Source organism: Eschscholzia californica, unplaced genomic scaffold (assembly GCF_041429995.1).
Source record: "Eschscholzia californica isolate CP2 unplaced genomic scaffold, dmEscCali1.0.p SCAF_5, whole genome shotgun sequence".
Classification (NCBI taxonomy): Eukaryota; Viridiplantae; Streptophyta; class Magnoliopsida; order Ranunculales; family Papaveraceae; genus Eschscholzia; species Eschscholzia californica.
The window spans coordinates 53,967,864-53,988,117 of record NW_028238472.1 but is presented as its reverse complement, the minus strand read 5'-3'; the positions used below and the strand labels follow the sequence as shown (position 1 = coordinate 53,988,117).

Here is a 20,254-nt window from a genome sequence, read left to right as displayed (position 1 = left end):
GGAGAGAAAAACGTATGGACCAACACGAGCCGACCATATTATTTTTCCGACCGTGGTCAGTTTCTATTTTTTGATCAAATAACATTTCTTTAGAGCATCTCCAATGCAAAACTCAATATTAAAAATTCAGAGTCACCACATAAGATTTTTTGAGTTTTTCTAAAAAAAAAAAATCATCTTTTAACACAAAACTCAACTAGGATCTCAAAGATGATGTGCCGATGGTGGAATAGAGATATCTCAAGAGGACATTCTATTTCTAGAGCGTCCTCTAGAGATATTTCTAATTGTCCAGTTCATCAATATTTAAATTTTAACCAATAGAAATCAAATCTTCGTATATTTTTAAAATAATTGATTATATTTTTACAAAAATAACAATGCCACATAAGTAAAAGAATAAATCACAGTTTTCCATTGGAGACATATAAGAACCGATGATTTCTATTTTCGCAACTCAGAGAGTGTGAATCTCAATGGAAACTCTAACAAATAGGACTAATAACAGAGATTTTTGAGAGTTTTAATAAAAATTTCTGAGATCTTTGAAGATCCGGACTTTGAAGATCTAGTAATAAGACCTTAAGGAATAACAGGCCCCAAACACCTTTATAAGAAGGAATTAATGCTTCACTCATTTGCTTTCTGTGTTACAAGGAGGGGGAAGGGACCCACATCACATCTAAACCGAAGCAGATGATATCAGAAAAATGAAAAGTGGACTGAAAATTCTCTCTTCTTCTTCTTCTTCTTCTTATCTCTCATTCTCATCTGTACCTAAACAACAATCTCTCTTCTTCCCCAAACAACTTTCTCTCTCTAAATATCAACCCACTTATTTCAAACTCTCTTCTACTAAAAACTCGATCCGCACCGTATCTGCCATGGCTTCTTCTCCTTTTAACCCTCAACAAGCTAGGGTTCCTCCCGCCCTTCCTTCTCCCTTACCCCCTATCACCAAGGCAAGATATCTCTCTCTCTCTCTCTCTATATTTGATTTGGTGTTGAATTTGTAATTCCGGATTCAGTTTTTCATGTGATATTCCGATTGATTGTTTCATAACTTGATTTCTTTGTTGGGTTTTAAATTTGAGCTTGTTTACAGTTAAGTTTATTGATGATGAAATCATGGTATTGTTTGAATTGTCTCTCAAAGTTTTAATTTTTAAAGTTCCCAAGTGGTTTTAAATTGAGCTTGAGGTCATAAATTTGAGTTTTTTTTTTTTCTTTTGAACCTATAGTAACATCTAAAAGTTCTTCCTTTTATTTTTTCAGTTCAAGATTGCACTTTGCCAATTGTCTGTAACTGCTGACAAGGAGAGAAACATTGTTCATGCTCGTAAAGCCATTCAAGAGGCTGCAGAAAAGGGTGCCGCCCTTGTTCTCTTGCCTGTAAGCTAATCAAAACCATGACTCTCATATTTTTCTTGATTGATTTGGATATAAGAAATTACTGACGATAATGTAATTTTTCTGTTGGTCTTGGTTAAAGACATGCTAATACTTTTTAGGCTTGGGCGACAGTGGGCAAACCCGTGGGAATCAAGTGTAAACCTATGTGCGAAATCTTACTCACGCAAACTTAGGAGTTGAACCCTAGAAAGAGTTGTTGGATCATTTTTGACAATAGAAAAATTAGTCTAGGGAGCTTCTAACATATCACAGGACTAGTGATAAAAACATAGAATCATCAGAGTATACTATTAAGTAGAACAAGCTGAAATAATCGACGGGTATAGGTTATATCACAAAGCCACATGGTGGTTATGATGGCCTATACTATTGTTTAACAATACCCATGCACCTTACTAACTTTTTTTTAGATAAGAAAACAACTTCAAATAATAAATATCTCACGACAAGAAACACAAAATAAGAAAGTGGAACTAGCGGTAAATATACCGATTTTGCTTTTTCTTTGATACAAAATATAAAGACATCTTCTTATGTTTTGTCTGCCTTTCATCTTAGGAAATATGGAATAGTCCATATTCAAATGATAGCTTTCCAGTTTATGCCGAGGATATCGATGCTGGTGGAGATGCATCTCCATCAACTGCTATGCTGTCTGAAGCTGCTTGTAGTCTCCAAATTACTATAGTTGGTGGCTCTATACCGGAGCGCTCTGGTGATAAGTTGTACAATACATGTTGTGTCTTTGGGAAAGATGGGAAATTGAAGGCCAAACACAGAAAGGTATGCGTTTATGCATTTGCATTCTTCACAATGTTCTCATATTGTAGGCTAGTCCTCGATTCATTCTTTATGGTCGTATGCTGCAACTGAGAAGCAGTTAAGGACATGTATTAGCTACAAGAGAACTCTTTTATTTCCCAGATTCTTTCTGTGACATTGTCTAAAGGAAACATCTGTGTGTGATTGCAGATACATCTTTTCGACATTGACATTCCTGGGAAAATCACCTTCAAGGAATCAAAGACTCTCACCGCTGGGGAGAATCCTACTGTTGTAGATACAGGTTTGATAGCTCATCATAATATATTTTCCTGGTGTGGTCCTTGCCCGCATGCCTACGCTTCCTAAGTTAATCACATTATTTCGTGTACATGGATATCAGTCTAACCACAACTCTAGTTCTATAATTCTAATTGCATGTACAGTTAAAATAATTATTTGGTGCTATTTTTCCAACTCAATAGGCTACTAAGTTTTGTTTCTTCTTCACCCTGCAGAATGAGAATCATATTAACATAAAATGAAACATTTAGCAAGTGAAATTTTATTTCCCTTCTTGTTGTCTTCTTTTAGAAACTTGGTAACTCCTAAAGTTGCAACTCAACTGAAATATTAATCTCATCAAATCCACGTATACCATGCATAAGAAACTGATCATCAAGTTATTTGTGCAGATGTTGGTCGAATTGGTATTGGTATTTGTTATGACATTCGTTTCCAGGAGCTAGCTACTATTTATGCAGCAAGAGGTTTGGTTCTTCTATGTATTTCTTATTTATGACAAGTATTATTAGCTTTGTTTCTGTTTCTGGGCTTTTGGCAGGGAAATTGGCTATTCGAGCTTCAACTGAAAAATGTTGTTCTCGTATTTTTCCTTTCTTGACATGCTTGTGTTTATTCCATCGAATGGCAATCTATAGGGGTTATATATGGATCAAAACTGTATTGACTTGAGTTGTCTCTCATTAGGGGTATGTTTTGTGGACAACAGGTGCTCACCTTCTGTGCTATCCAGGGGCATTCAATATGACTACGGGTCCATTACATTGGGAATTATTGCAGCGTGCAAGGTAATGATATATCTTTGTTCTTGTTCTTTCCAATGGGGTCTGTCTAATTCCATATTCGTAATTTCGTATCATTGTGCTAGTTTTCTCTCGAAATTGGACTTCCTTTTGCCCAATTAGCGCTTCGAAGTTTAACTCAAAAATAACAGAAGTTACGGAACCACCTTATGAATCAAACAAAGAAAAGTACAAGAAGTTAACCACCTTCATACCATTTGATGTTTCTCTGAATTCAAGACGCATGACATACTTCTGAAGCATTGATCTCTTAATATTTTTTTTTCGGGTAATCTTAGCTTGGATGCTTTTTGGATTCACTTCGAAGGTTGTAGTTTATCCGTACTGCTTGTAAGTAGTTTTCTAGCAACACTAGCTAAAACTACTTCACTTGCTATGGTTATTCGTCTGACATAAATACTTCTAGGTGTAACTAAGACCGCCTTTTTGTTATTGAATTTCTCCTTGATCTATTTATTACGTCGATATTATATCGAACCATTTTGCTTCAGCAACTTCGTTTCCTATATGCTGATTGTTTTCCGTGTTTTTGTTTACCAGGGCTGCCGATAATCAGGTATTTGATGAGCTTCTTTTTATTTCTTCCATCTGTACTTGGGAATAAGTTGTAAACGTGTAACTTGCCAGCTTTCTAAGTATCCATTCTTTCCGAATTCCCTCTCTTATTTACAAACATAAACCACCTTTTCGCTGAAAAATGCATTGTTCCGTTTCTGTGAGAACTGACAATTTCTTCTGAAAATGAATATTGTACACTGTTATTTTAAGTGTCAATATTTCTAGGGTTCTCGATAAATAAATTCCTATATTAACTCCAAATTCTTGGTTCCTATTTTGGAATGATAGTTATATGTAGCGACATGTTCACCTGCTCGAGATTCTGGCGCTGGTTATACTGCTTGGGGCCATTCTACCCTTGTTGGACCTGTAAGTGAAAAGCACAACTCTTTGTACTCTAATATCTCACGATCACTTGTGTAGGGGATTCTACTAGCAACTTTGTCAATTTTGAAAGTTAATGATAGCCTCAGTAGTTTTGAAAATTCGTTGACTATTGCTCAACTATTGACAAAATTTTGAACAAAATGAATTTGGCAGTTCGGAGAAGTACTTGCAACTACTGAGCATGACGAGGCCATAATTATATCCGAGATCGATTATTCACAGTTGGAGCTGAGAAGGTAAAAACCTAAACCACTAAAGCTGATTCAATGTTGATAATGGGTCTACTACTCTTACTTGAATTTGGGGTAGGGATCATCTTGGGGTCAGGCCTCATCCCCACTGGTCCGTGTGGAGTGACTCGGCCAGAGTTTTTACCACCTCGTAAATATACACGGGTGGTTATTTCTGCTTCTCATTGTCTGAATCTGACTCGTTTAAATTTGATTCAACCAACTCAAATGGATACAAAATCAACCCAAACCAGCCATTTAGACCGGGTCTGCTAAAAACAAACACTCCTAATTCTGCCTCAAGTCTCCAAGAATCTGAAAGACACCAAGAGTTTGCCAACTAATCCAAGGTTCGGCTTGTTTGGCTATACACAAGCCTGCCCGGCTGTCCCGATTCCCGAATTACTCTAGTGAATTAACCCACCTCAATTGTTTAGCTGGTTAAGTTTCTAATATTGACATACAAAAATTTGTTTTTGTTTTTTAAACTGTAGAACAAACCTTCCACTAGAGAAGCAAAGACGTGGGGATCTATACCAATTGGTAGATGTTCAGAGGCTGAATTCACCAACTACCTAGTGACCTAGTTGCTGAAAGTGAGAAACTAATGAAAAGTTCGATGGATTTTAATGTTTATGAAGACAAATCATGTTCGAAAACCATTTTTCAAGAACACACCAATGTTTGGTAGGTAGAGATGAATCTATGTATTCGCTTAAGATGGGTTTTGAAATATTTTCCTTTTGATAATAAAAGTTTGGTACATTTCGTGATTATTATCTCATCAAATGTTCATAGAAGTTTCACCATCCATCTGATTTAACACTCATCTCGATACCAGTCATATTGTCTCTGACTTGCTCTAATTTATTTACCCCCTCCCTCTCCCCAGACGATTCACATGATATAGGTTTTTTCCCTTCTACATATGTATGCTTCTTTGACTAATCAGGGTACAGCATCGAATCAAACAATTAGAGAATCTACCTTGTATAAGGTCTTCGTAAGCCATGTCGAACAACTCCCACAACGGTTCCAATTTTTTTATTGAATTGAACCATGTACAACTTTCAAGATATTAGTATAAATAAATCTTTCTTTATGACAATAATACACAAACATTAATATTTTGTTGGACAATAAGTTTGACCTAAGCTTGAGTTAATGACCCTGTCTTTGAGTTTCATGACACATAACATTTGAATTTCAGGGAGTCGGAGCCTTCCTAAGGTGTTGTTTTATTTATTTGTTTGTCGTGTTAGTTTAACGACCCAAATTAGAAGTTTTTTGGTCAAACTTTCCTGTTCGAGTTCCCCCTTGTATGAACACTCCTAACTCCCATAATGCTGTATGAATTGTAATTTTAGAAGGTATTTGTTTTTCTTTTCTAAATTAGATTGAAATAAGACTCGATGATGTTTGAATTGACTCGATATAGATTTAAGAATATTTATTTTTATCTGTGAGTTGTCACTAAAATGACCACAACCATACAAGGCAAAACAACCCACAAAATTCTCTCTCTCACTCTTTCTCTAAACCAATTTTCTCTTGCTTTCAAATACAGAGTAGTCATCTATCTCCTCAATCACCCATCAATTGCTCTGTTTTCTTTCTTCTCTAACTCTTTGTTTTCTTTCTTCTACTTCTTCACATCTCTATTCACTTTCATATAAAAATCAATCATTAATGGAAGAGAAACCTAGAACTAGAACTAGAACTAAATGTAAAACTTCTTCTTTCTCCTCCACTCTTCTCGACTCCATTTATCGTTCCTTCGATAGTGAACCAAAATATTGTGAACTAAAACCAAAACCTAAACCTATACAAGAAGGATTTGAATCAGAAATCATGAACAAGAATAACCAAAACAATTTCAGAGGAGTTAATAACAGTGGCAAATGGATCGAAAAGGAAGTACAAACAGAGAGATTTGTAAATATTAGGAGAAATTCTTCGATTATTGATTTCGATCATCGGAAATTACTAACTAACGATCGTTCTTCACCTTCCTCTGTTTTCCTTGACTTCTCTTCAAGTTCATCTGCTGATTCTAGCTCTGGGTTTTCTTCATCTGATGTTGAACCATCAACTGTTTATAAATTTAAGTCAAAACGATCTTCCTCTGTTCCTACCCAAAGGCCTAAACCTCTTAAAATAAGTGGAGATAGTGGCAATTTGAGTTATGAAATTCATCAAAATGAGCAGAGAAATCAGTCGAAAACGAAAGCGAAGAATTTCATGAAGACAAAAACCAGAGCTTTGAAAATTTATAGTGATTTAACGCAACCCATTTCACCAGGAGGAAAGCTAGCTAGTTTCATTAATTCAATTTTTACTCCGAAGAAAACGAAGATCTATGTTTCAGTTGGAGGAGGAGGTCATCAAGATGATTCAATTAGGTCAGAATTAGGAACAATATCGAAAGAAAAATCAGAGCAAACAACACCTCGTTCAAATAAAGAGCCTTGTTCGAATAAGAAACAGATTAGTCGAATTAGAAGATCTATTAAATTTTATCCAGTTAATGTGGTACCGGATGGAGATTTTCAATCTTTTGGTCATAAATCTCTTGATTTCGATCTTGAATTTGGTCTGAATGATAACAAAAATGGAATTGTTGTTGTTGAAGAAGAAGTTGTTACAGATGTTTGTGTTGATCAAGATGAAGATGGTGAAGACAAAGAAGATAGAGCTAGTTGTACAAGTTCTGATTTATTTGAGATTGATGATCTTGGAGTAATTGGGTTAGATAGGTAGTGAAGAGCTTCCAGTTTATGAAAAACGATTAATTGTGCCATTACCAATGGCTACATTATGTAATTTACCAATCTCAAACAAACAAAGCCGAAAGAAGAAATCTTTGGTTTTTTTGTTTTGTTTCAAAAATGTTATTTGATGTAGTTACTAATTTTGATTATAATTTAAATTCGTTAGTGTGAGAATAGTCCCACATTAGAGAATGGGTAACTAGCAACCAAGAATATAAAGTATAGGTCCTCTCCACTCATTGCCAATTGGTTTGGAGTTGGATGACCACAAACTTAACATGAGATTATTATTTGTTTTCTGGTCTGTATTATAGTGAAAAACATAACGACAAGATGTTTTTTTATACTATGAGATTATTATTTGTACAAGCTCTCTGCACTCTAACATATCAAGTTATAAAAAGATGAACAGGGTAATTCAGGAAATTAAAAACATACGTAGTGGTAATATTTGTTATTTAGAGGGCCAACTGCCAGAGAAGTTCACATTTGAGGGGCTAAACAAGAATTGGGACACTTACCATCACACTCATCAGTTTCTTGTATCCCACCCAAATCTTCCCTCCAGACTAGGGGTGGGAATTCTACCCGAAAGCCCGATACCCGTCACGTTTACCCGCGCCCGACAATGTCCATGGACGCCCGCGCCCGAAGATGGGTACTACCCGCCCAGCCCGATGATTTTTCGTGGGCGGGCTCGGGTGAAAAGCTCTGCCCGCCACCCCGCCCATACCCGAGCCCGATATGCTCACCCGACGAGTGCCTATAGATGCCAATCACTTTGAGTGTCGATTATACTTCACTATAAAGCCCAAGGTAGATTTATTTCTCCCAAGATATATAAACTACACATTGAAGCAACCCTAATAGCTTACCACATTGAATCTGAAAAATTCGGTAGCATAGAGAGAGAAAAAGAATCTACGTTGTCTCTCTAGCCGTTTCTCTCTTATTTACTAGACCTTCTTGTGCCAACCTTCTTCTCTATTAAATAAGTTATTGGGATCATCTTCCATCTCTATGTAGTGGTCAAATTTTAAGATTGTTTTGATGTGAAGGAAGAACAAAGAAGAACTAATGAAACATACAAAGACAAGAAAAAAAAGTGGAAGACAACCAAGTCTCATGTTTGCATATATAGATCTATATCAGTTGTTGATTTCTTATGTTACGGAATCTGAGTATTTCTTTCATTCTTGATTTATAAGTTTTGTAAAGATTTGGTATCAATTTGTTTAAAGAAGCTTATTTGAACAATATCAAATTTCTAAAGTTTCCTGATCTGGTAGAAAAATATCAGATAAAGAAACCCGATGCCCGATTTGCCCGAAGCCCGACTTGCCCGATGCTTTAGTGGGCTTGGGCGGGCTTTGATCATAGGAGATTTCAGAAAAGCCCGCCCGAATCCGCCCGAGAACCCGAGTGGGCAGAGGAGAAACTTACCCGACCCGCCCGAGCCCGACTTAGAATTACCCGCGGGTGCCCATACCCGCCCGATTCCCACCCCTACTCCAGACCAGACGAACCAACCTTCCTTAGAGAGAGAAAGAGAGAGAAGAAGAGAGGATCTTGGTTTGGTTTGGTTTGGTTTTGTTTTGTTTCGAGAGAAAGAATCTTCCTTAAAAGAGAAAAATGAGTTTCCTTTTCGGAAAGAGAAAGACACCCGCAGGTATCCTTCCTACTTTTCTTCCTAACCCCCCTAGTCTAGTAGTATAACATAGGGAAACTTTTAGGTGCTGTTTGTTTTTTCTAATTTTCAGATCTGAAATCTGAATTGAACTCAATTTCAGATTTCAGATGTTTGTTTTTAGTATTTAAGAAAATCTGAAATGTTAGCTGATTTAAGTTCATGTCTGAATGTACTGAAAACTAGTCCATATTTTTCAGACTTCAGAAGAAGTCTGAAACAAGAGCCCAATATCTGAAATATGTGCAATGTCGTTTATACCCTCGTCATTTAAAAATGTTCTCTGGTTCAACTCTTTCACCACCACCACCGTAGCAGAGCACCAACACTAGGCCGCCACTGCCAAACAACACCACCGTCAAACAACACCACCACGAAACCACCGCCAGACGAGACCACCATCACGAAACCACCATCACGAAACCACCAGAAAACAACAACACCACCACCACGAAACCACCAGAAAACAACAACACCACCACCACGAAACCGTCACAAAACAACAACACCACCACCACGAAACCGTCACAAAACAACAACACCACCACCACGAAACCACCACTCAACAATACCACCACCACCACAAAACCACCACCAGACAAGAAAACCACCAAACACCACCACCAGACAAGAAAACCACCAACTATTCGATTAGAGAGAAAGAGAGAGGCTGAAATAGAGATCCAACCAGATCTTTGTTTACTGTTAGAGAGAGAGAGGGAGAAAGAAATAACTCGCCGGATCTTCTGTTACTTCCTCGTCGGAGAGACTTGTAGATAGAGAGGGACTAGGAGAGAGAACGGTTGCAGAGAAATGGAGGAAGAGAGAGAAGATTAGGGTTTCTCATTTTATTAAGAAGAGAATTTTAGGATTTTTATATTGCTGCAAAAGATTTAGGTTTTTTTTTTTGGAAATAGGTCTTTTTGCCTTAAATATGTCATTGGGGTATAAATGTCCAAACTTTAATTCAGACCTAGTAATTCAGACTCAAAAAACAAACATCTGACTTGCAAAATGATTCAGCTATTTCAGATTGAGCTAATTCATTTCAGTAAATTCAGATTCAGCCGTTTCAGATTCAGACATACAAAAAAAAACAAACAGCACCTTAGTATTTGAAATAATCACATAAAAATGGGTTTTAACTATTAAATCGCTTCCTTCTCTCTTATTATTGAAGGAAGTTTGATTCATACTTCACGGTTGGAAAAACAAAAAAAAAACTCTCTCTCTCTTTCTCTCTAAAATTTGATTGAATTAGCTAGGAGGGTACATACAAATAATCAAGTGTTTATTGAGTCAAACTGTGAAATCAACTCCTAACTCATTCTGGGTTTTGAAACAAGAAGAATAGTCTATATAATTAACCCATTGGGTTATAAAGACTCAAAATTTACTTGGAATCAATCAACTTCATTACGAACTCTATCATCTTTTATTTGAAATCACACTTAGTAATAAACTGTGGCCAATTAATTAATTACTAGTTGTTGGTTATGTATGTATGTTAGAACTTTTGCGGGAAAATAAGCGACAAATTAATCTATTAGAGAAATAGAAAGGGAGAGAGAGACAAGGTTTACAAACACAAGAGAAGAAGCTTATCTATCCTAGAGATCAAAAAAACAGCTAAGCAAGGCCAGATGGTACGTATGTCTTCCTCTCTTTTCTAGTTGTGGTTTTATTTCAACTTCTCTGCTCACAATTTTCTATCTACCTACTTTAGGCACAAACAATCTATCTACTCATGAAATTAAACCATCATTTCATTGGGACTTTCATTGTCTATGGTCGTCATCCATAATTATCATTGGGATTTGTTTGAGGATCGAAAACTCTGGTTATTAGCTACTTACACTAGTTTTAAGTTACTTTTCCTCAGAAACGTAATTTGCCTGTGATCATTGTCTAACTAAAACCATTAAAATGAGGAGGTCAAATTAATAGTATTCTTTTAACAGTATATTTTTAATACATCCTGTGTTTGGTCGGATTAGTTTCTCATGTGGCAGACACCCGAAAATATATGATGCTATTAAACAAATAACAACTTAAAACAAATGCTTTTTAATAAAATGTTTCGTTTTTTCCTTCTTGAACTAAACCCATGCATCATCTTGCAAAAATGGAGATGCAGTGTTTTAATATATGTGGCTTCTTAGTTGATGAACACTGTCCGCCTTGTTAGACTCAGATACTGCTCAGTGTTCTAATGCAAAACTTGCGTAATTGTTTACGGATTTAATCCGTCGAACTGAAAAATTATCTTATTTATTGTTTTAGGGAGCTGTGAAGGTAATGGCGAAAGACCTTATTAGAACGAGGCATCAGATTGAGAAATTCTACAAACTCAAATCACAGCTGCAAGGGGTATCTCTTAGAATTCAGGTACTATTTCCATCCCATATGTTTTTTTTTTGTTTTAGCTCCAAAATACCCGATATGTCTCCTCTTATGAGTAATAATAACATTTCCGGTTCTTCTTTATTGGTTGTTAAATGTTAATGCGGCTGAGTTTCTTAAATTAATTGCTCTATGTTAAGGATTGCATATAATGCGCAGTATGTGTTTTTCTTTAGCTTGTTATCTATCCATTAGTTATGGGAAAGAAAGATGAACAAATACGCCTTCTTGGGATTAGAAACACCAACTCAAGGAAACTAATGTTCCTTTGAAGATGATTAATTTACCTCAAAACCAAATGCCTAGATCTCTTCCATGTATCCGGTTCTTACTGTTGAATCTTCACCAACATTTTAAGAGAGATTTGGAACTTGTCTTACTTTGATAATGTAATAGTATCTGACAATGTTAAAAAATATTTCAGACATTAAAATCAACACAAGCAATGGGAGAGGCCATGAAAGGTGTAACAACCAAGACAATGGGACAGATGAATAGACAAATGAATTTGCCATCACTACAGAAGATTATGCAAGAATTCGAGAGGCAAAATGAGAAGATGGAAATGGTAAGTGATCTGGTAATGGCAGATGCCATTGACGATGCTTTGGAGGGAGACGAGGAAGAAACTGAAGAACTCGTGAGTCAAGTCCTTGATGAGATTGGAATCGAAATAAATTCAGAGGTACGTCTTTCATTCTTTTCTTATAGATTCTCCTTATACTATTAGTTGAGAAATAAATCCGAGAGTTCATTCTTTTTTCTTGTACAGCTTCTGAATGCACCTGCAACGGCAGTGAGTGCACCAACTGCAAATAACAAAGTCGCTCAAGCTGAACCGACTGGAAACGAAGATGGTGGAATAGATAATGATCTACAGGCAAGGTTAGACAATTTAAGGAAAATGTAGAGGAGTTCATATATCATAATCTGTATAAATCGAAGAAAACATCGGTACTTTTGGGAGAAAGTGATGATTGTGGTATCATAGGCGTGGCTATGTAATTTATGAGATGATATCTAAACTTATTAATCTAGGTTTTGAGATTGGATTAACTTTTTTTTTTTTTTTTGTAAAGGCAGGCTGAGAATACTTCAAAAAAAAAAAACTTTTCTTGGAATTGAGTCAGTGTCTTAAGTTGAGTTAGATTCTAGAATGTTCTTTTCGTATTTGAATCTTGTGTCTGACTGGTCTAAATGAATTGTTCTCATGTCTATCTAATAAATCTTTCGCCCATGCAGTGGGTGCTGTCACAAATTAGCGCAACTTTCGGCATACTTTATTTATGCATTTTAGTTTAAATGTACTGTGCTACCTACATGGTAGTTTGTTTAGTTAATTTCTATTTCAATTAAAGAGTCACTTTGTAAGTGGTAAACAAAGTGGGATAGTGGTCAGTTATATTAGGAAGTGGGTGCAGTGTTTTATCCTATAAATAGGAACTGATCTGGGATACTCAGATGTACAGTTCATATTCTCAGTTTCATTATAATATATGTTCCATTAAAACAACTTGTTACCTTGTTATTTGCAGCTTTTATCTTCTATCTTTTCACTTCTTCTTTTGTTATATGGTATCAGAGCAAGGTTTCTTTGTCTCTTTTTTGCTTGTCTAATTGTGAAAGGAAAGATTTCATTGTCTGTTACAAATGGAGGTCTCAAATGGAGGAAATAGTCAGTATGGAATGGAGAAGCTTGTAGGCAACAACTACAAGTATTGGAGAATGTGTATGGAGGCATATCTTCAAGGTCAGGACTTATGGGAATTGGTTGCTGGTTTTGATGCAGAAATTCCTATTGACGTTCCTGAGAATGCCGAATCACGGAGGAAATGGAAGATCAAGTGTGGTAAGGCTCTCTTTGCTTTAAGGACATCTATTAGCAAAGAACTTATCGACCATGTTCGTGATGTTAGCTCTCCAAAAGAAGTTTGGGAAACACTTGAAAGGTTGTTTACCAAGAAGAATACTGCAAGATTGCAGTTGTTGGAGAACGAGTTGGCAATGTTAAAACAAGGAGGTATGTCAATTTCTGAATATTTTTTGCGAGTTAAAAGTGTTTGTGCTGAAATTTCAGAAATAGATGTTGAAGAGAAGATCAGCGAAGCACGTCTTCGTCGTTATCTTGTCCGTGGATTGAAGAAAGAGTATGGGCCTTTTATCACTTCTATTCAGGGGTGGTCCAAGGAGCCTTCTGTAGAAGAATTAGAGAATTTGCTCTCTAATCAGGAAGCTTTAGCAAAACAGATGACAAAGAACAATGAGTTTGATAATGTTCTCTTCTCGAAAGGGAAACCAAACAAGAAGAGTACATACACAACGACCAAGGATAAGGAAGGAGATACAAGTGCAGATAAAGGTAACAAATCAGAAAACAAGAAACGTTTCACATGTTTCAGGTGTGGGAAGCCTGGGCACATTAAGAAAAACTGTCGGGTGAAGATCTCCAAAGCCAATGTAGCATGTACCAGTGAATGCACCAGTGAAGGAGATGACGAACTCAAATGGGAACAATGCTTTACTGTTGAAGTAGTTGAAGAAAAGTCAGCCCAAGTAGTTGAAGAAAAGTCATCCCAAGCCAATCTAACTTCTGCTAGAAACAAGGAGGTGTGGATCATTGATTCAGGCTGCTCACACCATGTCACTGGAGACGACACATTGTTCACAGAAACACAAGAACACCGTGGAGATCGAGTTATTACTACTGCAGATAACTCAACTTATCCTGTGGCAAAAGAAGGTGTTGTGACAATCCATATTGCTGGTGATACAGGAACCGAAAGTGTCAAGTTGCATGATGTCTATCATGTTCCAGGTTTGACAAAAAATCTTATTTCTGTTCCTCAAATTACTGATTCAGGAAAATATGTATTATTTGGTCCAAATGATGTTAAGGTGCTTGATAATGTGAAAGAAATATCTGCTGATGTTGTCTTCACTGGTGGCAAGAAAGGCTCTTTGTTTGTTTTGTCGGCGAGTGAAGCATATGTGAAGAAAACAAGCCAAACAGATAGTGCTGCAGTTTGGCATGCTCGGTTGGGGCATGTAGGCTACCAATTGTTGCAGCAAATGTCTTCTAAAAAGCTGGTAGATGGAATGCCAACTTTGAAAAGTGTATGTGAAGATGTAATTTGTCAAGGTTGCCAATTTGGCAAATCCCATCGTCTTCCTTTTAAAAGATCATCAAATCGCAGATCTACACCACTCGAACTAATTCATACAGATTTGATGGGACCAACAAAAACATCAAGCTACAGCGGACATCGTTATGTTATGGTGTTGGTGGACGATCACTCAAGGTTCACTTGGGTGAAATTTTTGAAAGAGAAGAGTGAAGCACTATCGAAATTCGTGGAATTCAGAGGTACTGTTGAAAAAGACTTCAAAACGAAACTAAAATGTTTGCGGAGTGATAACGGTGGGGAATATATGTCAGATGACTTCTTCAAATTCTGTAATGACAACGGTATTCTTCGACAAATGACTTGTCCTGACACTCCTCAACAGAATGGAGTCGCGGAAAGAAAGCTTAGTCATCTTATTTCAGTTTGCCTTTCATGGTTGCACGACAAGAGTCTTCCACGAGAGCTTTGGGCAGAAGCTATTCAATGTGCAAGTCATGTGGTAAACAGGCTGCCTCCATGGCCAGGTACTACAAGATCTCCTTTTGAGATTCTATTTGAAGAAAAGCCAAATGTAAATTATTTTCGGGTATTTGGTTCTATTTGTTATGTTCATATTGCTAAATCTAATAGAACTAAACTTGACCCGAAAGCAAAGAAATGTATTTTTGTTGGCTATGACTCACATAGGAAGGGTTGGAGGTGCATGGATACAGTGACAAAGAAGTTTACTACTTCTAGAGATGTGGTGTTTGATGAAATATCATCTTTTCCTGCTCAAAATGTACTGGTTAAACATGATGTTCTTGATGCTGATAAAGATGGTTTGGCGATCTTATTTCCTGACCATAATATCCAAGACGAAGCAGAAAATGAACTTCCAACTCTTCCACAAACTACTGAAAGAGTAGAAGATGGTGATGGACAAACATTAAGAAGATCAACAAGGGAGATAAGACAACCTGATTATCTCAAAGACTACGAGGTACAACTTAACTATTGTACAGTTACTTCTTGTTTCTTTACTGGATTATTAAGTGCAGAAGAGCCAGCAAGCTATGAAGATGCAAAGGGCTGTCCAGATTGGGAAAAAGCAATGGAAGAGGAGATTGAAGCTCTAGAAAAGAATGAGACATGGGAGCTGGTGCCAAAACCAGAAATTTGTGAGCCAGTAAGCTGCAAATGGGTGTTTCGTTTAAAGAAAAAATCAGATGGTACGGTTGAAAGGTTTAAAGCTCGCTTAGTTGCTCGTGGATTCTCTCAAAGTCATGGAATAGACTACGAAGAGACATTCAGTCCGGTAGCAAAGATGGTAACAGTAAGATCAATCTTTTCACTAGCAGCTTTTAAAGACTGGAAGTTGTGGCAACTTGATGTAAAGAATGCATTCCTTTATGGAGAGTTGGACCGTGACATATTTATGGAGCAACCTCAAGGTTTTGTCTCAAAGGAATTCCCACATCATGTATGTCGTTTGAAGAAAGCACTTTATGGCCTAAAACAAGCACCTCGAGCTTGGTACGGTAAAGTTGCTCAATACCTTATCTTTTGTGGTTTTAGAGTTTCTGATTCAGATTCTAGTTTGTTCATAAAACTAGAATCAAATATGCATTTGCTGGTATTACTATATGTCGATGATATGATAATAACGGGAGACAATGACTCAAAGATCTCTAACTTACGAAATGATTTGTCAGTTCGTTTCGAAATGAAAAATTTGGGAGAAATTGGATGTTTCCTTGGCTTAGAAGTGGAAAAATCAGACCAGGGATATTTTGTTTCTCAAAAAGGTTATGCCAAGGTTCTCTTGGAACGTTTTGGCATGGGGGAGTCGAAAGAAATGGCTACTCCAATGGAGCCAAATCTTAAGATAAAGAGGGATGAAGGGAAGTTGTTAAAAGATGCAAGAAAGTTCCGACAACTTGTTGGAAGCTTAATTTATTTGACTATTACAAAACCAGAAATTTCATATTCAGTTGGTGTTGTCTCTCAGTTTATGCAGAATCCAAGAACACCCCACTTAGACGCAGCAAAAAGAATTCTGCGTTATGTGAAAGGATCTCTTAATCATGGGCTCTTGTACAAGAGATGTGATGACTTTGTGTTGAGTGGTTTTTCTGATGCAGATTGGGCAGGAAATACGGATGACCGTCGTTCAACTTCAGGCTACTTTTTTAACATTGGTTCAGCAGTAACTTCTTGGTGTAGCAAGAAGCAGGATGTTGTTGCTTTGTCTAGCACTGAAGCGGAATACGTGGCAGCAACTATGGCTGCACAAGAATGCATTTGGCTGACAAGATTAATTGGAGATATAATGAGCAAAGTTGATTATACTGTCCAAATTAAATGTGATAATGAAAGCGCCATCAAGCTTGCATTGAATCCAGTTTTCCATGCTCGAACAAAACACATTGAAGTTCGACACCATTTTATCCGTGAAAAGGTGTTGAGTCAAGAGATTGAGTTAGAAGGCGTTCGTACAAGTAATCAAGTGGCTGACATATTCACTAAGGCTTTGGCAAAATCTAAGTTTGAGTCTTTCCGAAGTGCTTTGGGAATTGTTGATCGAAAGCTTGCACTAAGGGGGAGTGTCACAAATTAGCGCAACTTTCGGCATACTTTATTTATGCATTTTAGTTTAAATGTACTGTGCTACCTACATGGTAGTTTGTTTAGTTAATTTCTATTTCAATTAAAGAGTCACTTTGTAAGTGGTAAACAAAGTGGGATAGTGGTCAGTTATATTAGGAAGTGGGTGCAGTGTTTTATCCTATAAATAGGAACTGATCTGGGATACTCAGATGTACAGTTCATATTCTCAGTTTCATTATAATATATGTTCCATTAAAACAACTTGTTACCTTGTTATTTGCAGCTTTTATCTTCTATCTTTTCACTTCTTCTTTTGTTATAGGTGCTTGCTAATCAAGAAGAAATTCCTTGTATTTTGGCTGACAAACTTACAGTCCAAAGGCTCATATGAGAATGGTGGGAGCAAAAAAACAAGCTTTATGACTAGCACCAATTTCAAACACTTGCTCTCTCCTCCTCTTTTATCTTCTTCAACTCATCAATCTTTCAACACTGAACCCATTATTGATTTCTGCCTTAAGATCAGCAAAACTCAAAACCAGCTTAAAGAAACCCACGCTCGATTACTCAGAACCCAAACTCAACAAACCCATCAACTCCTTCTTCACCTCACCACCAACCTTCTCAAATTTCCTCTCCCCAATTTAAAATACGCACGCAATGTGTTCCATCAAATTCCCCACTGTGAAAATCAGTTCATTTGGACATCTCTCATCCGTTCTCATACCCTCCATGACCAATTCAAGTTATCCATCTCCCTTTACGTCAAAATGCATAGATTGGGTGTTTCCCCAAATGGGTTCACCTTCTCTTCCATTATCAATGCTTGTGCTCGAATTCCCGCAATCATTGAAGGTAAACAAGCTCATACTCGAATTGTCCAATCTGGGTTTTTCGATAACAAAATTCTACAGACCGCATTACTTGATATGTATTCAAAATGTGGGGTTGTCGATGATGCTAGAATTGTGTTTGATTTAATGGTTGATAGAGATATTGTTGCTTGGACAGCCATGGTTTCTGGCTACGCCAAAATGGGTTTGATGAGAGATGCTAGGAAGCTGTTCGATTTAATGCGTGAAAGAAATGTTGTGTCTTGGACTTCTATGGTTGCTGGGTACGCAAATTTGGGTGAAATTGTCGAAGCGAAAGAATTGTATGATAAAATGCCTGAAAGAAATGGTGTTACATGGACGGCTATGATAGCTGGTTATGGCAAAGTTGGCGATGTTTTGGGAGCTCGGAAAGTGTTCGACGAAATACGTGTGAAGGATGAGACTTCTTGGGCTGCTATGCTTGCTTGTTATTCGCATAATGGCTATTCAAATGAAGCAATAGAAATGTTTAAACGGATGAGAGAACTTAAGGTGAAGGCCAACGAAGTGGCGATGGTTGGAGCAATTTCAGCATGTACTCAACTTGGAGATGCCGATATGGCAAATTCGATAGCCGATCATGTCGAGGAAGGAAGCTGTGGTAAGTTTATTGTTTTAGTGCCATAGAACTTAATCATACAACCTTCCACCGATAGGGCTCATAGCCCGTTAGGACACGATGTCAATGATGCCAAATGATAGAACACATTTGTACTATCCACCACTGAAAGCCGACTTACTATGTAAAAGTTGCCAAAGAGGACACTGCATCTGTTTTTCTACTTAGTTCAGAGTGATATCTCGGGTTGTTCTCGTTTATAATCTTATGAAGTTATATTTATAATTCTTTGCAGAGAGGACACTCGTCCTATCAAATGCTCTAATCCACATGTATGCAAAATGTTCGAGTATAGATCGGGCGTGGACTGAATTCAATAGAATGCCAGAGAAAGATGTTATCACATATGGTGCATTAATCACTGCTCTCGCAGATCACGGAAGGGCAAATGAAGCTTTGGAGCTTTTCTCCAGGATGCAAAAAGATGGAATAAAACCAAACCAAATCACCTTCATAGGAGTTCTTAATGCATGTAGTTATGCAGGATTAGTAGAAGAAGGTTACAAGTATTTCAAGTCAATGTCAGATTACAGGATTGACCGATCGACCGAGCACTACTCTTGTATGGTTGATCTTCTTGGTCGAGCAGGAAGACTCGACGAAGCATATGAACTTATATCAAAAAATGTAAGTGGTAAAGAAGATGGTGGAGTTTGGGGTGCTTTATTAGGTGCTTGTAGAGTTCATGGGAATGTTGAATTGGGAGAAAAGGCAGCTCGAATATTGTTTGAAATAGAACCTGACAACACAGGGAATTATGTGCTTTTGGCTAATATCTACGCGTCGGTGGGAAGGTGGGATGATGCTGAAAGAGTGAGAAAAAGGATGAATGAAAGAAGAATGAGAAAATCAGTAGGGTATAGTTGGATTTCAAGGGAAGAAGATGGAGTCAGAATGCTTTAACTTATAAGGTTCTGAATTGTTTCCTTAACAAAATTATTTGAGAAATGACATGGCGCTATTGTCTTTGAAATTCTTAGCCATGGCCAAATGGGTAGAGTCCACCTGGAAGCTGGCTGGCATGGCCCTTGTCGTGCCGTGTTGACCCCAAAACGGATCTGCCAACGTGTTGTGGGCCTAGAAATGAGGTTTCAGAACCATTGTCCCCGTCGCTTTAGGACTGGAGACACGATCGCTCTCTGTTGAAAAAAAACCACCAAAAATTCAACCCAAATATGTTTTAAGTCTGTGAAACCTTGGAGTGTTGTGAGCGGACAATATTGCTAGCAACCAGTATAATCTGCACAATCCTATTACAATTCTTGCAGACATTTTAAGAAAGTCTAACCCGTAACTGTTCGAACTCTGCATGTAGTTCATTTAATGAGGCACTTTGCATTGGAACGTATGTAACATCCATGTAGTTCTCAAAGGAATAAAATATCATCCTTGTAACATTGTGATTAATTCACTTGTGAATGAAATTTGGTTTTACTTGGTCAAATAAAAAACTGTTCGAACTCTTGGCCTTTAAGGTCGGATTAAAATCTTGATCTTGGAGGGTCTTCGACACTTCCATCAAATACTTGTTGCAATAAAAAATGACATGTATTGCCTCTAACACTCAGCACACCTCAAACCCCATACGAACTCCACCAAATATCAAGTCTGACCTCTAGATTTCCAGAGTGAATGCACTATTGCTGTTGCAAGAACCCGAATGCTAAGTGGAAACCACCACTGACTTGAAAAAACGTTCTCTTCTTCTAAGAACATAACTGGAAAGTAA

The 20,254-nt window shown here is 37.3% G+C and overlaps 4 protein-coding genes across 6 annotated transcripts; all 4 read left to right on the top strand.

Moving 5' to 3' along the window:
• The first annotated feature begins 636 nt into the window (after positions 1-636).
• LOC147540724 (Nitrilase/cyanide hydratase and apolipoprotein N-acyltransferase family protein) lies at positions 637-5,235 on the top strand. Its single transcript, XM_086640905.1, has 10 exons — positions 637-962; positions 1,276-1,392; positions 1,972-2,196; positions 2,386-2,479; positions 2,871-2,945; positions 3,188-3,266; positions 3,822-3,837; positions 4,128-4,208; positions 4,380-4,462; positions 4,951-5,235. The coding sequence occupies exons 1-10, from the start codon at positions 711-713 to the stop codon at positions 5,033-5,035; spliced, it is 1,107 nt and encodes a 368-aa protein (XP_086497031.1). The 5' UTR covers positions 637-710; the 3' UTR covers positions 5,036-5,235.
• Positions 5,236-6,003: 768 nt separating this feature from the next.
• On the top strand, positions 6,004-7,387 carry LOC147540723 (protein BIG GRAIN 1-like B). Its single transcript, XM_086640906.1, has one exon. The coding sequence runs from the start codon at positions 6,146-6,148 to the stop codon at positions 7,214-7,216; it is 1,071 nt and encodes a 356-aa protein (XP_086497032.1). The 5' UTR covers positions 6,004-6,145; the 3' UTR covers positions 7,217-7,387.
• A 3,102-nt stretch (positions 7,388-10,489) lies between these two features.
• Positions 10,490-12,438, top strand: LOC147540722 (vacuolar protein sorting-associated protein 2 homolog 1-like). The gene is made up of 4 exons (XM_086643676.1): positions 10,490-10,560; positions 11,198-11,302; positions 11,742-12,002; positions 12,090-12,438. The coding sequence occupies exons 1-4, from the start codon at positions 10,558-10,560 to the stop codon at positions 12,225-12,227; spliced, it is 507 nt and encodes a 168-aa protein (XP_086499802.1). The 5' UTR covers positions 10,490-10,557; the 3' UTR covers positions 12,228-12,438.
• LOC147540721 (putative pentatricopeptide repeat-containing protein At5g37570) lies at positions 12,361-19,920 on the top strand. 3 transcript variants are annotated; one of them, XM_086643674.1, is made up of 3 exons: positions 12,361-12,529; positions 17,373-18,507; positions 18,761-19,920. In XM_086643674.1, exons 1-3 carry the CDS (start codon positions 12,515-12,517, stop codon positions 19,426-19,428), a joined length of 1,818 nt encoding a protein of 605 aa, XP_086499800.1. In that variant the 5' UTR covers positions 12,361-12,514; the 3' UTR covers positions 19,429-19,920. The 3 variants fall into 3 exon arrangements, with proteins under 3 accessions (XP_086499800.1, XP_086499799.1, XP_086499798.1); XM_086643673.1 differs by having other exon boundaries at positions 12,449-12,562; positions 17,354-18,507; XM_086643672.1 differs by lacking the exon at positions 12,361-12,529 and having other exon boundaries at positions 17,337-18,507.
• The last annotated feature ends 334 nt before the right edge of the window (positions 19,921-20,254 follow it).